The 16,412-nt window shown below is 37.3% G+C and overlaps 1 protein-coding gene across 1 annotated transcript in view; it reads right to left on the bottom strand.

Annotated features, from left to right (window-relative positions):
- Positions 1 to 1,805: 1,805 nt before the first annotated feature.
- The window catches only part of VTA1 (vesicle trafficking 1), a 77,270-nt gene continuing 62,663 nt past the window's right edge, over positions 1,806 to 16,412 (bottom strand). The window contains exons 6-8 of the mRNA XM_054023251.1: positions 14,640 to 14,807; positions 10,953 to 11,033; positions 1,806 to 3,110 (exon numbers count right to left, since the gene is read on the bottom strand). Coding sequence (XP_053879226.1) covers positions 2,965 to 3,110; positions 10,953 to 11,033; positions 14,640 to 14,807 — 395 coding nt within the window. The 3' untranslated portion in view covers positions 1,806 to 2,964. The remainder of the gene's footprint in view (positions 3,111 to 10,952; positions 11,034 to 14,639; positions 14,808 to 16,412) is intronic.

The raw sequence follows: 16,412 nt of genomic DNA on the forward strand, positions 1-16,412 counted from the left end.
TTAATTACATTCTACTTACTTAAATGCTCCCTGCATCAGCTGGATATAACAACTTCACTGCTCCTGAACTGTTGCATAACATTAATGTAAACTTTTGAAAAAGCTGCCATATTAAGCTAATCCCAGAAATGGCCTTAGTTCAGTGGAATATTCATAAATTCAAAGTTCATCTGTTTGGATGAGAAGCACTAAATGGAAAATTATTTATTCATAGAGCAAAATGTTTATTACAAACATTGATTTTTAAATATCTTTTTCTTTTGGCTGAACATAGGTGGGCCAAATTCTGCCTTCAGTTACATGGATGCAACACAACCTCTAATGAAGTCAATGGGAATGGCACACAGAATTTGGTTATTTGTAGATGAAAAAAGGTAGTGTGCCAGCAGCACACTGAAATATCTGTAGTAGCTGTGTTGTCAACAATAGCTAATTAAAAATAAGTCCTTGAAAAGGGAAGACCTTTTTTGGTACTATAAAATGCTTTGATCTGTTTAAAAACATAAAAAGACTGTTTTGGAGTTCAGTTTTGAATTCACAGGCAACAGAATGCTAGAGGATTTCCTAAGGGGGGGTGGGGGAAAATCCATACAAGCAGTTTGATTTAAGAAAAAATGCTACTGAGACCCTCGCAAACAGCTTTGGAAACCTGTTAGTTCAACTCATTTTAAATTTCCATCCCATTCGCAGACATCACCCTGAAATTTTCATCTGGTGGGAAAAGCTAGATGCTGCAACTGCTGCCCCGATGGAACTGCCTGTGGCTGCTGTACTAATGATGCTCCTTGGAGACTTAACATATTACTTGTAACCAGCAGCCAGTCCTTCTCCTTGAGCGACCTATAAATTCAGTGTATAGTTCTACTCAATTATTTCCTTCTAATCCATTGCACTGGGTCACTAAATTCTTCCAAGAGAAAACTTATTTTTAATTTTAAAAGCCCCGATTAACACTGTACTCGTTTGAGAAACATTATTAGAACAAAGCGTAACATTTACTTAATTTATAAATCCGACAGCTAGTAAAACTTAGCTTCTTCCCCGGGGTACTCTGGGGCTTTATTCTTTAATATTTATAAGTAGCTGTGTGATCCTAAGATGAAAAGTGCTATACCAAATTGTACACTTTTACAGTTATTTCTAGATTGCAACAGGTTTCTCTAGGTCGATAATTCCACGTATCATTTTTCTTAAAATCCAGCTTTTCTAGTGACAATAAAACCCCTTCATAATATATACATGGAAGAATTTACCAGTAGTTTAGTATGATGGTGAGAAGGGCTTGTTCAGCAAACTGAAGCATCTCTGACCTGAAGTACTATAATGAACCATGAGCTCATTGCCGAGAGCTACAGAAAGTTATTGTCAGTCATGTTTCAGAATTGTTTGTTCTAAACTTGCAACAATGTCCCTTAAACAGACAAACATTGTCTAAGTTGGGATTCTATCCCATAATGGGAAAATGTAAGAATGAACTTATTTTATGAATTAATTTGTACTCCGTTAAAATGCTTAAGAATACATTACAAATGATCACATTACCTTTTCAAACATGCTGTTGAACAGAGCTTCCAGTCTTAACTGGATGTGCTTTGTGCACCAGATTTTACATACCATTGGGCTGCTTTTATGTACTTTAAATATCAGCTATATTTCCATCCCTGGAAAATAGCATAGGCATGAACAGGTGTGCACATCTGAGTTGGTATTTTGTAAAGAATGACGTCTATCAGGTTTCACTGATATTCAAAGATGTATTATACAAATAGACAAACTCTATAGTGTACTCATTTAAGGCTGTCATACTAATTTAAGAATCTTTTATTCATTTATTTTTATACAGCATGGATGCAGTTTTAACAATCAATAGCTCCATAATTCCCCAGAACACAGCTCATAAAGTGTTCAGAGTTCAAATTCCAAAATATTTTAATCAATTCTAGAATCCCCCAAATCTCCACAGAAAGCAAGCAGGGGAGGATACTCTGTTGCACTAACATTAGAGATGAACCTCAGCTGCAAAGTTTGGATCTAAACAGAGACTATGAAGGTGTCAAAGTCCAGTCATTTGGTTGGTGAAAGAAATGGGGCAGCTGTGAAGCTTAAATCCACGCTGTCAGCATCTGGGCTTTGGGCTCATCTCTAGTTAACACTAGTACTACCTTCTTTTAACCATCCTTAATATATAAAATTTAAATTGCCCATGCAAAATGAGTAAGAATCAGTTACCAAAACCAATATGTAGCAGTTCACACATGTGCGTGGGGGTGGGGGGAAGGGGAGGGAGGGGAAGAGGAGCATCTAAATGTCTTTGCCCAAAGCTTCAAGAAATGGATGTTCCAGTGCAATAAATTATCAATTAAATCTCAGTATTCTTCTTTTCAAGCCTCCCACCTTTAACTTAGTCTCAGATAATACCAAAACAATTTAGTTGTATTTTTTAAAAAGGACTTTTCTGGATGTACATTAAGATCATTTCATGATCCATCTGGCCCCACACTCCTGCTATCTAAATTTCAGTAGAAAAGCCCTAATTTTTATTTCCAGTCCCAAAGCCATTTTTCATTTTAAAGTTTATTAACAGTGATAAATTCAGACTCAATACTAGTAGAGCATATTACTTTGTTTTTCCAAAATGGTAAAGAGAGATTCCATGTTTTTCCTTAAACATTCTAAATATTGTAGCATTAATTCTAACTCTTAAGCAGTGTTCAGAGTGCATTCTCCAGTATCTTGATCACATCACTGCATCCACATGTTTCCAGTTCCACTGTGTGGAAAATGAAAACTGGTTGAGCTTGCTGATTAGTGCTACATCAGGGATCTGATACTGAGACACAGATTTCATTGTCATGGTCAATGGAATTGAGAGCTTTCATGTAACTGTGCCCCTGATAGGCAGAAGGTAAAGTAATAGATTGTTAGTTCTTTAGGCAAAAGACATGAATCTGTTGGACAAAGGCATCATTCTCTGCCTGTAGTCAGTAACTTGAGGGCCTTCTGTAGATTCTGCACAGCAGTGCTCACATCTTCATACTGCAAAGCACTGCCAGCATATTTGCAATATTTCTGAGCTCTGGCAAAGTCCTCTGGTGTCAAACGGACTTCCCCTGCAAAAACAAGGTAATTAAAAAGTAAAAATATAAGAAAATTCAGGACTTTATCTCAGATCAAGCATAATGCTTTACTTAAAATGTTTGAAATAGTCTGTTTATATTAACAAAGAGCATGAGAAGAAGTGCTGGTCCTACTCCGTTATTTTAAGTTCATTTTTATGTATAATTCTCAGTTTCTTTGGTGTCATTCTAATATTATATGGGGACCTTCAAAATCTGGACATTTATGTGATCCAGTGCCTTTTATGAGTAAACCAATACCTTTGAGAAAGATCTGCCCTTTATCTAAGGTAGCTCAGAAGAGCTTTCAAACTACAGTAAGTTAACTGTAATCATGTTACAACCTGCATGAAACAAGGACAGTGGCTTATGTGTTTATTGTGTAACTGTTTTACTCTCAGCATGGAATAATACACTCACAGCTGAAGCCATTCTCTTCCTATCTGTATAATCTTCCAGATACAGAAACATCCGCTATTGAGATATTTGCACAAATACTACATTTCTACTTTTACCTACTGAGAAACAGACTAAAGCATTTGTCCGAATATTATCAACATATCTGCAATATTTTCAGTTTTATGTAATCAGAGAAAGCAAGATTGCTCTATTAATTCTCCTCATTATATGTTCCATTCTATATGCATCCGAAGAAGTGGGCTGTAGTCCACGAAAGCTTATGCTCTAATAAATTTGTTAGTCTCTAAGGTGCCACAAGTACTCCTGTTCTTCACCTATCTTTGTAATTCTGACAAACACCAGCCAAAAGCTTTCTTATAACAAACCCAAACATTGATCTGTATAAACTTCTCAAACACACACACACACACACACTCCTACTTTTCAAAAAAAATGTTGGAGACGTAAACCCTGATTCAGCAGACCAGCATGTGAATAGTCCCACTGATATGCTTAAAGTTAAGCATGTGCTTAAATGCATTGCATCAAGGGCTTAACCAAGTCAATGAAAGTTAAGGCTAAAGCCCACGTAAGCCATATAATTTAGGGCCAGATTCTGAAACCTGTACTCATAATGAATAGTATATTTTACCCTGTAAATAATCCCACTTTCTATCAGTGCTACTCAAGGTGAAAAATGGTGGTCCTTAGGGATCTACTTTGGCATATTCATCAGAAAATTTTTGTTTAAAAACGATGTGTTATATTGGACGTTAATATGAATTTATTTAAGCCAGGGCTCCCATAACACCTATTATAACAGGTCATAATATTTTACTATTTAAAATGAATATTTATTTAGCATTCATTTCTTATATGATGGGGGTTTTAATAACAGAAAACCTGTTTAAACTCAGACATTGTAAACTTAATTCTTTGAATGTTTAAACATGAATATAAACATATTTTTATGAATTTTATCCTGTACAGTTCTGTTCAGCCAGATCTCCTTTTCTGAAACTCATGAACTGTGTAGATATTATGTGTTTACTTCATAATCCATTTTTCCACTTTTAGGCAGCTGATTTTGGGCCAATAAAAAAATGTAAAACTGTAAATATTAAAAACTAAATATCTTTGTTAATTTTCAAATAATAGCTAGGTATTATTAATTATTATTATTACTACTCCATTTCCCCAGGAAAATACATTTTATGGTTCCTGTATTCTGCTTAAAGAAGTTAAATCTACAGTACAGATTTTTAGTTTGTCAATTGATAGAAATAGTTTAGTGGGCAAAATCTATATACAATTTTTAAAGCTTGTTTTAAAATTTTTAACTTCAGTTTAACCTTATTTGAATCTGATTCATATGTCCTGGATGAATAATTACCAATGATTTTTCAGATGATTAAGTTAAATAATGATTTAAGTATCTATATTACTATAGATGGACAACATATCAGCCAATCAAAGCAAATTATAAAATGAGAGCCTTTTGGGTTCAATTTTGTTATATGGCAAGAAATCAGCATGCACAAAACAGCCAAATCCAGATGATAATTACCACTGTTGTACAGTGCGGAAACATTTAGTATTATTGAGATTCACCAGTAAAAGCATGTCAGTGAAACAACCAGCCCTCCAAAACAAACAGCATATGACCAGGAAAGAAGCTCTTGAGGTTCAATTTTATCCAAAATGAAAACACTCCATACCTGCACCTACTTTCATCTTCAAAATATAAAGCCTGAGACAGAATAGCTGTTGAATATTCTGGCATCTGGCACCTGTCAAACCTGTACGATTACTGTATGACGGCAGTGTACTTTAGTGAATCAGATGAGCCAGTTTACGCCTTTTTTTAAAATATACTCGTACATACATGGTATGTATATATTTGTCCATATTTCATGGCCTAAGTGACATTTAACTGAGTCAAACCAGTTGGGCTGAATTCCATCACCACACTGGGCTATATGTATGAAAAGTAAAAGAAGAACAAGTTCCCCTTAGACATTTTTTCCTTCATATTATGATGCCAAAAGAAACTAGAAAGTCATTCTTTAGAAAACAGACAAGGCATCATTCCAGTATTCAACTAATTTACTGGAAGGAAGCCTAAATTAACCAACCTAATCTTATTTTTACAGCACCAGTTCTATTAATGTTTTGTTGGCATAAAGTCTTATTTTTTATGATGCCTCCTTCAGATATCACCATATCAACACTTTAGAAAAAGGTTCTAGCAATTTTAATTTATAAACCAAAGTTTACCCAGTCAGGGCTTCATTCTATACGGTGCCGAGCAGCCTCAGCTCCTATTAAAGTCAGCAGCTCACAATGGAGAAAGAGTATAGAAAAATGTCAACTGTAATTTTCCTGAAATACTTTAATAAAGTATTTACTTGGAAATGATGTGGAGAAAAACTACAATATTTGTAGTTATTTCAAAGCTGTCATTTAGAAGGCCTGTCCATTTAGTAACTAATTAATTTCAACCTATATAATTTAAAGGCAAGAAAAATATTGACACATGGGAAAAGCTATGCTGTACCAATCCTGAAATAAACTGGACTCTGTATTGATCCAAAAATAATATTAGTATAGTAGTTATATTCATTACTGAAATTTAATAGTCATTTGCAATCTAACCTAACTTCCACCAGCTATGATTCTTTCAGCTCAGCAATTAGGAACATGATGCAGAAATTGAAGGGCATTTTGAGGAGGGTTAAGAAAATCATGTAGTGAGAAAGGAAAGCAGTTTTTGAAAGAAAAACAATTGATATTTTACATAATATCCGATTTATTGTTTAATTTAAATTGGTACTCACAACTTGGACAAGTTTAAATAAATTGGTTTAAAACCACAGTTTTAATGAAACCAGTGCACTGTGTGTGTAGGCAAGGCCTTAGATATAGTCTATAGAAAATCAAAGCTGTGACGGTAATTAAAATTATTAGTATGTGTTAGCAGTACTTTAACCATTCTTTAAATATATGAACAATGCACTAATTGGAACCATAATTATTTAAAGGAGTGAAAATTTCTTTTCCTATTAAAAAGAAACAGTTAAGATATTCAAAATGTAACTGAATTTTTTTTACTATATCATTTAAATTAATAGATTCACAGATTCCAAGGCCAGAAGAGACCACTGTGATCATCTAGTCTGCTCTCGTGTATAACACAGACCACAGAACTTCCCCAAAATAATTCCTCCTAGAACATATCTGTTTTAAAACTGAGAAAAAATGGTTACCCCCCTTTCGTAACTGTTGTTCCTTGAGATGTGTTGCTCATGTCCATTCCATTCTAGGTATGCGTGCGCTCACATGCACGTCTGTCAGAGATTTTTGCCTTAGCAGTACCTGTAGAGCCTGCTGTGGCGCCCTCTAGAGTGCTGCGCTCATGCCACAATATATCAGGCACCACCGACCCACGCCATCTCAGTTCCTTCTTGCCAAGAACTCCAACAGAGGGGCAGGAGGGCGGGTAATGGAATGGACATGAGCAACACATCTCGAAGAACAAGAGTTACAAAAGGTAGGTACCCGTTTTTTCTTCTTCCAGTGCTTGCTCATGTCGATTCCATTCTAGGTGACTCGCAAGCAGTATCAATGGAGGTGGGCTTGGAGTTCACAGTCGTGCAGCTCGTAGCACACTCTGCCAATGCCAGCGTTGTCTCGCGCCTGCTGAGTCAGTGCATAGTGTGACGCAAACGTATGAACGGATGACCAAATGGCGGCCAGACAAATTTCTTGAATCGACAGAAAAGGCCGCCAAAGACGCTTGCACTCTAGTTGAATGAGCTATCATGATTGCCAGCGGAGGCACCTTCGCCAGCTTGTAGCAGTAGCGGATGCAGGCCGTGATCCAAGACAAGATTCTCTGGCTGACACCGGGCAACCCTTCATCCTGTCTGCAACAGCAATGAATAATTGCGCTGACTTAGGGAATGGATATCAATGAGAAGGTCAGAGCCCGTCTGATGCTCGGTGTGGCTTGTGTGGAAGGCTCGGAAGCCGGGCGGAGAGCGGACTCCATCAGGAGAGCCCTGAGGTGAATATCCCTCTCCTTTTGGGTGCGGGACTGAAAGTTCTTGCAGATCTGGCAATGCTCCTTGATGTGTGACTCCCCCAAGCACTTAAGGCAGCTGTTAGAGGGGTCACTCACAGGCATAGGCCTGCTGCAGCCCAAGCAGGTCTTAAACCCAGGAGCACGGGGCATGCCTGGCCTGGGATAAAGTCCCCGCTGGGACCCTATTAACTAACACTTAACAACTACTTAACACTATCAACAATATACACGAGGCCCAAAGGCATGGAGTCCAAGGGAAGAAAACCGTTAACTCTTGTCAAGCAAGACAGGTGCTCTGACTGACCACCACAGGCGGTAAGAAGGAACTGAGAGGGCGTGCGCTGAGGGCGCCTGATATACCGCAGCATGAGTGCAGCACTCTAAGGGTGCCACAGCCCGCCCTACGGGTACTGCTAAGGCAAAAATCTCTGACAGCCACGCACAGGGTGCACACACACCTAGAATGGAATTGACGCGAGCAAACACTCATGAAAGAAAAAAGAATTCCAATCTTGATTTTAAAATTGCCAGTGATGGAGAATCCGCTATTTTGTTCCAATTGTTCATTACTCTCACTGTTAAACATGTACGTCATATTTCCAGTCTGAATTTGTCTAGCTTCAACTTCCAGCCACTGGATCATGTTATATCTTTCTCTGCTAGATCAGAGAGAGCCCATTTGTTCCCCCGTAGGTTCATATAGACCATAATCAATTCACTCCTTCACCTCCTCCTTGTTAAGCTAAATTGACAGAGCTTGTTGTCTAATTCTTTAATCAAACTTGTGGCTTTTCTCTGAATCATCTCCAATTTATCAGCATCCTTCTTGAATGGTGGGCACCAGAATTAGACAGTATTCTGGCAGCGGTCACAACAGTGCCAAAGTAATCTCTCTACTCTTTCTTGAGATTCCCGTTTATGCACCCAAGGATTCCATTATCCCTTTTGCCACAGCGTCACACTGGGAGCTCATGTTCAGCTGATTTCCACCACAACTCCCTAATCTTTATTTTTTCTCCTCAGAGTCACTGCTTCTCAGGATAAAGTCCTCCATCATGTAAGAATAGCCTACATTCTTTCTTCCTAGATGTATTCATTTACATTTAGTCATCTTAAATGTGTAATTATTATTTCTATTTTGTGGGCGGAAAACCAAAATGGTTATTAATTCCAAATAGGATCACTTGTACAAGAAGGTACAGGTGGCTTTACTACACTACGTCATTGGCAAAAAAAGCTTATGGGCGCATACAAAGTTTACATAAAACATCATGTAACCGGTGAATAAATGTAATGAAATTTAGTGCTATCAAAAACAATGACTAAACTGCATTGAACTAATGCATGCAGGTGCTGTACGAAGTTGCCACACAGTTCTGGCTTATTTGTACAATGAAACTGTCAACCAGTTGGGCGATGTTTGACTGTAGGAGTCAGAACTTTCACAGACACTAAGCCTAAGCTACGTCTACACTACCACTTATGTCAGTATAACTTACGTCACTCAGCAGTGTGAAAAAGCCACCCCCATGAGCGACGTAAGTTACACCGACCTAAGCGTTGGTATGGACAATGCTATGTTGGTGGGAGAGCTTCTCCCACCAACATAGCTACCACTGGTTGTGGGGGCTGGAGTAATTAACCTGAAAGGAGAGCGCTTTCCCATCGGTTTACAGCGGCTACATTCGAAAGCTTACAGCAGCGCAACTTCATTGGTTCAGCTGTGCTGCTGTAATATCTCTAGTGCAGCCATAGCTAAGACATTGACGCTCACTCCTGCATTTCGGGAAAATTACAGGGAGGAGCTAGACAGACACTCTAGCTGGGGGGGCGGAGCAGAAGCAGCCAATGTTTATTTTAAAGCTTCTTTTATTTTTATCAATTTAAGTTCACACCGATGTGGGAAATTAATGGGGGAATCAAATAATAATTTTTAATGACAGTAGACCCTGAGATCCAAAAAGTTAAAGCTTTAATATTGTTAAAACAAAATCTGTCAATATCATCAAAATATACGAAGTAAGTACCCTTAAATCAAACTCTAATAAGTTCTCAAGCAGCATTTTTTTTACTTTGCTTATCTATAAATTTAGATTATTATTGATGGTAATTTTTTGTCAGTTTGTAGATTGTCAATTGATATTTCCTGACATTTACCATCAAAAATCTAATCCTTCCAAGCCTAATTATACTCAAAGAGCAGACTGCTAAGTAGCCTTTTAATATCTCAAAGAAAAAATGTATTTTAATGAATTATGTACCACACAACCTTTAAATAGGTCTCTTAGTTTATTGAGTACAGTATCAAAATTATACAAGCCACACAGAAACACTAACTAACTTTTACACAGCAACATAACCTATCTTGGTACTACCTCACTTTTGCAGATGGAAAACTGTGGCAGAAAGATTAATGGACTCGTTCAATGGAGTGTCAGTGCTAGGAGGATTCTGGTTTCTAGTCAGACCACACCTTTCTCAGAGTATGGTTTCTCGCTAAGGTTAGTTCACATGTATATACAGAGAGAACAATGAACTTATGAATAGGAGAAATAGTATGGCAATGGGTGCAAATATAACACCACAGACAGATGGAAATATATAAGTAAACATATTTTGGATTCAAAGCCAACTTTGGCTAAGTGATTGATAATCACAGACAGGCATTATATTAAGTTAGCTAATTTCATACAGGGATTATTTACAACTGACATGTGCTGTCTCTGGCGTGGAATACAACAGGTATTCTGCAGCAGAGACAGTACAGAAATGTCTTTTTGTGTGATTATTTTAGGAAGGAATTGAATAACAACTTCAATTGATCCTGTGAGGACCATTTTAGGTAGATGGAATGTTCAGTGATTACCCAACATGGAATTTAGCCACACCACCAGAATCATCATTTTTACTGTACTGGGATGGTTCTAAATCTCATTTGAAAAATAGCAGCACAGAGTCCCTATCACAATAATAGCTCATTAGTTCAATACCAATTCAGAGGATGAGTATTACCTATCTAATCGCCCAACTCTAATTTTTGCAGCACCTGGGCTTTTCAGAAACATGGTTCTAAGTAGAGACCATGCTTTAGTTAGCTAGGGGATTTAATGAGGTAATAGCCAAAAGTTATATATCAGGGTATTATTAACGGTTTTAAGACATTTGCATTTCATTAGCACTCTGAATGTGCTAGGTGATGTCATCAAGCACAGAAAAGCAGTTCCTACCCCCAAAGAGCAATACTCTTTTATTTGTGAATTGTCAACATTACTTAAATTTGATTCTGTTTCTCCTCAAACTATTTTTTGTGCAAAGTAAGTCATAAGCAAAAACAAAAAATGCCATTGCCTTACCTGCAGATTGAGCACTGTAAAGGGAAGGATCTACAGCTGGGATATTTTGTGGAGTGGGTTGAATGATATTACTTGTTACACCTGCAAATCAGCAAAACAACAGTGGAATTACACTATGTTACTCTTAATTATAGACCTAAAAAGCAAGTTGTTAACAGGAGGTTTAATTGTGTTATTTACAGTGTTAACAATCCTGAACTGGCTTTTATTGGAAATAATTGAGACTGAAGGAAACTTTAGGAGAACTTCAGAAACATTTATAAAGTACTTCTGAAAAATAATTTGTTGGCTAAAAATGTTTAAATATTTCTATATAGCATCTTTCATTAAGACGTAGTCAAGAACAGCTATTTCAGTACAATATTTCATAGAAGTAACATAAACAGGTACAGAAAAGTTGGGGTGAAAAAAAGGTCCAATGAGAACAGGAGGTCACCAGATTTAGAGTTTTTGGGAAAATTAGTACAAGGAACTAGGAGAAAGCAAAGGGATCGGGGGAGAAGAGAACAGAAGTAGCATTTGTTTATTATCAAAGAGGGTTAAGAATTTCAGGTCAAGAAGAAGAGTTAAGGATTGAGACATGATGAGATACAGAAAAGTTGTTTCACATGATGGTTGCATCAGGAAAGGGAACATTTTTTATCTGGGACTGTGCTCCTTTGAAAATACAGTTTTCACTCCTAAGTCTTATGCTCTCAGTGAGAGAGACAGCATTTCTCCATCTCAAATCTTTCTCTGACACCTGACATAAGGGTAGTTCTGTGTGAGACCAAAACCCACCACACGCATGCAGACAACCCCTTATTACCCTACAACCATGCCATTATCCTGGGGCATCCTAAACTACCAATTGTGTCCCTCGGCTGGTGGATGAAGGAACCCCATATATGGTATGGGCTCCTCCGTACATATTGGATAAGGAGTCATGGACCTATGGTTGTGAGTCAGACTAATACCAGTGTATGTAAAAGTTGTAGTTATGGAAAAACCCAGATACAAGAGTCTGTCTCGGTTGGCCAGCTTGAAAGAGATCCCAGCCTTTTGGAATCACTGAGTTCAAAAGGAGGTATGACAGTGGTACACAAAACCTGTTAAGGAGTTCATCACCTGAAACAAGATATCCTAAGAGCTAAAATCAGATCTTGGAATGTGAGAACCATGTGGGTTCATTGGGAAACTGAGTCAAGAAGTTTGAGTCAGTCTCAGGTCAATAATAGTATTCCCAGAGGGAGCAAATGAGATGGACTGAATGTGGAATACTCCATTCAGTTGGTATCATGGTACTCTATTTGTGATACTCCTGAAGAGAGAGTTGGAATACCCCTTGACCAAAAGACAACACATAACCTCTACAAGAATGGGAACCAGTCAACTCATGAATTATAAGAGCACATTGTGTTACAAATCATGTTAATTAACTACCACCCAGCATTACACACTTACCAATGATCATGATGAACAAGCAAAGGGTGCATTTTACAACAAGTTGCAAGATGTACTAAACCAAGTCTATGCTTATGATGTAGTTCTGGTTATGGGTGATATGAATGCCCAAGTTGGTAATGGCAGCCTTGGATCTGAGCATTTCATAGACATGGAATTGAGAGTCAGATAGCAAATGGTAAAAGATTCATTGAGATGTGCAGCACGTATAACTTGTGCCATTGGTGGGGATACTTTTCCCTCATCTCAGGAAACACAAACTACCAGGCAAATCAAATGATGGAATTGCTGAAAAACAATTGGATTGTGTTGCCTAAACAGATGGCACAGAAGGTCACTGCAGGATGCAAGATCTTTTACAAATTCTAAGGCAGGAAGTAACCACTACCTTGTCAATGGAACAGTTAGAATAAAGCTAAAAGACAAGTTAACAAGAAAAGAAATATTTGATTGAAGGAGGGAGTTTAAAATCCAGCAGCCTGATGAATCTGAAGAATTGCAGGTAACAAATGATGACATAGAGGAGCAATGGGCTTGCTTTAGAGATGTCTGCTGGGAAGCTGCAATAACTTCACTTGGATCAAGATGATCAAGGACAGAAGAGTGGATACAGCCAGGCACATGGAAACTGAGTGAAGAAAGAGAAGTCTTAAAAAAGAGCCAATCACAGGTGACACAACCAGAAGAACAATGCATGCTGCAATGGGAATATGTAAAGAAAAACAAAGAAGGAAAGAAGCTATACTGGAAAGATAAGAGACAACCTTGGGTGCTATGGCTGGAGCCAGGATTCTTGTTGCTGCTAGGCTCTGTGGCAGGGAGCCTTCTAACCCCTGGAGCCCTTACAGGCTCCCCTTACCACAAAAGGTAGCCTGCCAGCCAGTAGAACCCCGGATGGAGCAGGGAGCCTTGCAACTCTGAGAATCCTGGTTCCAGTTGGGGCTCCCAGGGCTATCAGGCTCCTTGCTGTGGAGCAGCTAAGTGAAATTGACACTCTTGTCAGTTTCATAGCTGCTATTCAGTGAACAGGGCAGCAAGCATAGCATTGTTGGAAGAGCAGAAGGGCTAAGACACTCCATTAGATACGGTCCCAAATGTAGGAAAATGATGTTTCTAGGTGGAGAGATTTGAAGACGAGGTCAAGTAAATAAACCAGGCATCAATGGAGGTATTCAAACGGAGTTGCAAAGCTCCAAAGATGCATTAGAATAACTCACCCTTCTGTGCACTTTTACCAATTTGAACAGATTTAATTGCCCATACGAGAACTTTCACCATTAGCTTGGTCAGCGAATGGATATGTTATGCCCACAATATGAGGGTTTTATATCTTTTAGGGTAAACAATTTTGCTTATTCTGTTTTAACCGAGTGTATCCATTACCCATATAAATATATTTTTTACATCTTGTGGCAATGTGTTGCCAAAGGTTAATTATGCACAATGTCAACAGTCTTTCCTTTTATCAGTTATAAACGTATTGCCTTTTAATTCTAGTGATGGTCTTCTTGATCTTGTATGAGAAATGGCAAGAGGGAGTGTCCAATTCACCTTCTGTATCCCATTCACTAGTTGGTATATACATCTATCCTGTCCCCTTATTCCTCTGCTCTCTAAACTACATTTCTTTTCAATCTTTTAAATTTCTCCTCATATGGGAGCCTTTCTATGCCCCTTCTATTTCTTCTATATTTCTTTGAGATGGGTCATGAGAACTAAGCACCATATTCCAGCTGAGGATGTACAGTGATTTAAATCATTACATTTTAATATTTCAATCATATATTTTTTAGACCTTACTTTACACTCAGCATTTTGGTTAGACTTTTTGACCACCACTTGCCCATAGAGTACATACTTTCATCTACTTGTCCACAAATATTTGTTAATAATGGGAAACGTAAATTCTTGTCACTATCCGTTGCAGTCAAAGACCAAAACTATATTGCCAAACTTTTAACAACAACAACAAACAACAACAAAATCACTTTCAGGCTGAGACCAGTCATAGAAAGTTTCAGCCCAACAAGTGAAAGTTCCAGAAAGTCACAAATGTCCAAAAACATGGGGATTAACATGGTAATTTATGAAGTATTCACTATAAAAGCTGCCTGTGTTCTAACACATATACAATATTGCAGCCTTATTATACTTTACATATAACTGGAAAGGAGGTTACAATGGAATAGCAAAGTACCTCACAGTAAAAGTAAATATGTGTTCCTGGATATAAATGCAACATACCTGTGGTATGAGGTACTTCAGCTGGAGTGTTGGCTGGAGCATGTGCACCAGGTGGGATATGTATGCCAGTATAATTACTAGTTGGCATGTTTGGATCATATGTAGAAGATGATGGCTGAGATACTTGGCTAGGCAGAGCAGATGAGCTAGCTTCTTCACTTTCAGCATCTGTTAAGATACAGAAAAGGGCAATATTAATTCTTATTTTGTGCAAGCATATAAACTCCCATTTATTTCTGCAACAATAATCCGCCTTGATTTCTCTATATGAATAACATCTTGTACAGTTATAAAATGAATGGTTTAACAACCATTATCAAATAATCAAATAACAAGCTATAGAAATATAAATGCATCATGGGATAAGTTCTGGGAGCTCACATACTTAAAACGTGTAGAGCTGTAGATAGAGGTCTGAAAGAGAATGCATGTCATCACTGGGCTGAATATGTACAACCTCATGGTTTTATTTTTCTGAATCCTTACATTTTAGCATATAAATTATACAGAATTAAAAACAGTTTGACAGAGTACAAACAGTGTGTACTAATGAATATATTTGAATGAACACACTACATTGTATAAGGCAATCTCTCTTATGTGGCATGTATATTCATGAGGAAAATGTTAACAAGATTAAAATGAGAAATGAAAAGAAAGCAAAGAGAAAAACACAAGAGAAAATTTGGGAAGGAAGTACTATTAAAGAGGGCTTATAAGACATTTGGTCAGCTGATCCATGGCCATGCCTGCAGAACTTCCTACATTAGAATATGAATGGCTGACCTATCTTAGTGTAAAGCTAATAGTTGCTTCTTTAAAAAAATCCTGGCTTATAACTGGCATATAACTTTAAAGATCCAGTCTAGTCTGCTAAGTTTGGCCACATCTGCACCACGCATAATTTATCCTAACTGTTCAATTTTATTAAGAATTTGTTTCTGTTCCTAGATTTCTAGTGGGTCTCAAGCCAACAAAGCTCTGTTTCATTTATTGGAGGTGTGCCTCTGCATGATTAGAAAGGTCAACTGGAACAACCACAGTTCTGGAATAGTGTTTGTTAGCTGCTGGTGCTTCAAAGACAACGGAAAGAACATAAGAGCATCAAGTTGTATCTAGATCTTGCAAAAACTGGTTATTTTAAAATTCCTTACGAAGTGCATTCTGGTCTCCAGTTATAGGAAATCCGATCAAGTATGTAAATATTAGTGTCTAGTAATGAAAATGGGACAGTCAACTGATGGAACTGAGATTTTGCCCCACTTAAGGCTTTTCAAATAAACGGGAAAAAGGTATAATTTGAGTTACATGTAGGACAGCTAACTTTAGTAAAAATAGTAAACAAATACCACTTTCTATTACCTTTCACAATATTCTTTACTACTACAGAAAACTAAGGTAGAATAGCTGAAACTGACAATATGTGTATGAGCATATTAATAGATATAGACTAAGATATTATTACTTTAAAAGTATAAAACACTAAAAATATATTCCATGGGAAAAATTTTTTTTTTTTAAAGTTACCTGCCTTCTCAACTCCCTATCAAAATTTGTGTACGTATATTTTTCTGAGGTGAGCATCATATGTATGGAATTTAAGTGTGTGCATCAAGAAGAAAATCTACCCTATGAAGTTCTTTTCTAGTCTGATTTTAAATATAATTATAATAAAAATAATTTTTCTGGTAATTTTGTAACTAAGTTAGTCCTAGTAGTCTTTCAAACACCATTGAAAACATAAGAAGGAATAAAACACGGTATGGTTGATGG

Source organism: Malaclemys terrapin, chromosome 3 (genome assembly GCF_027887155.1).
Source record: "Malaclemys terrapin pileata isolate rMalTer1 chromosome 3, rMalTer1.hap1, whole genome shotgun sequence".
Taxonomy (NCBI): Eukaryota; Metazoa; Chordata; order Testudines; family Emydidae; genus Malaclemys; species Malaclemys terrapin.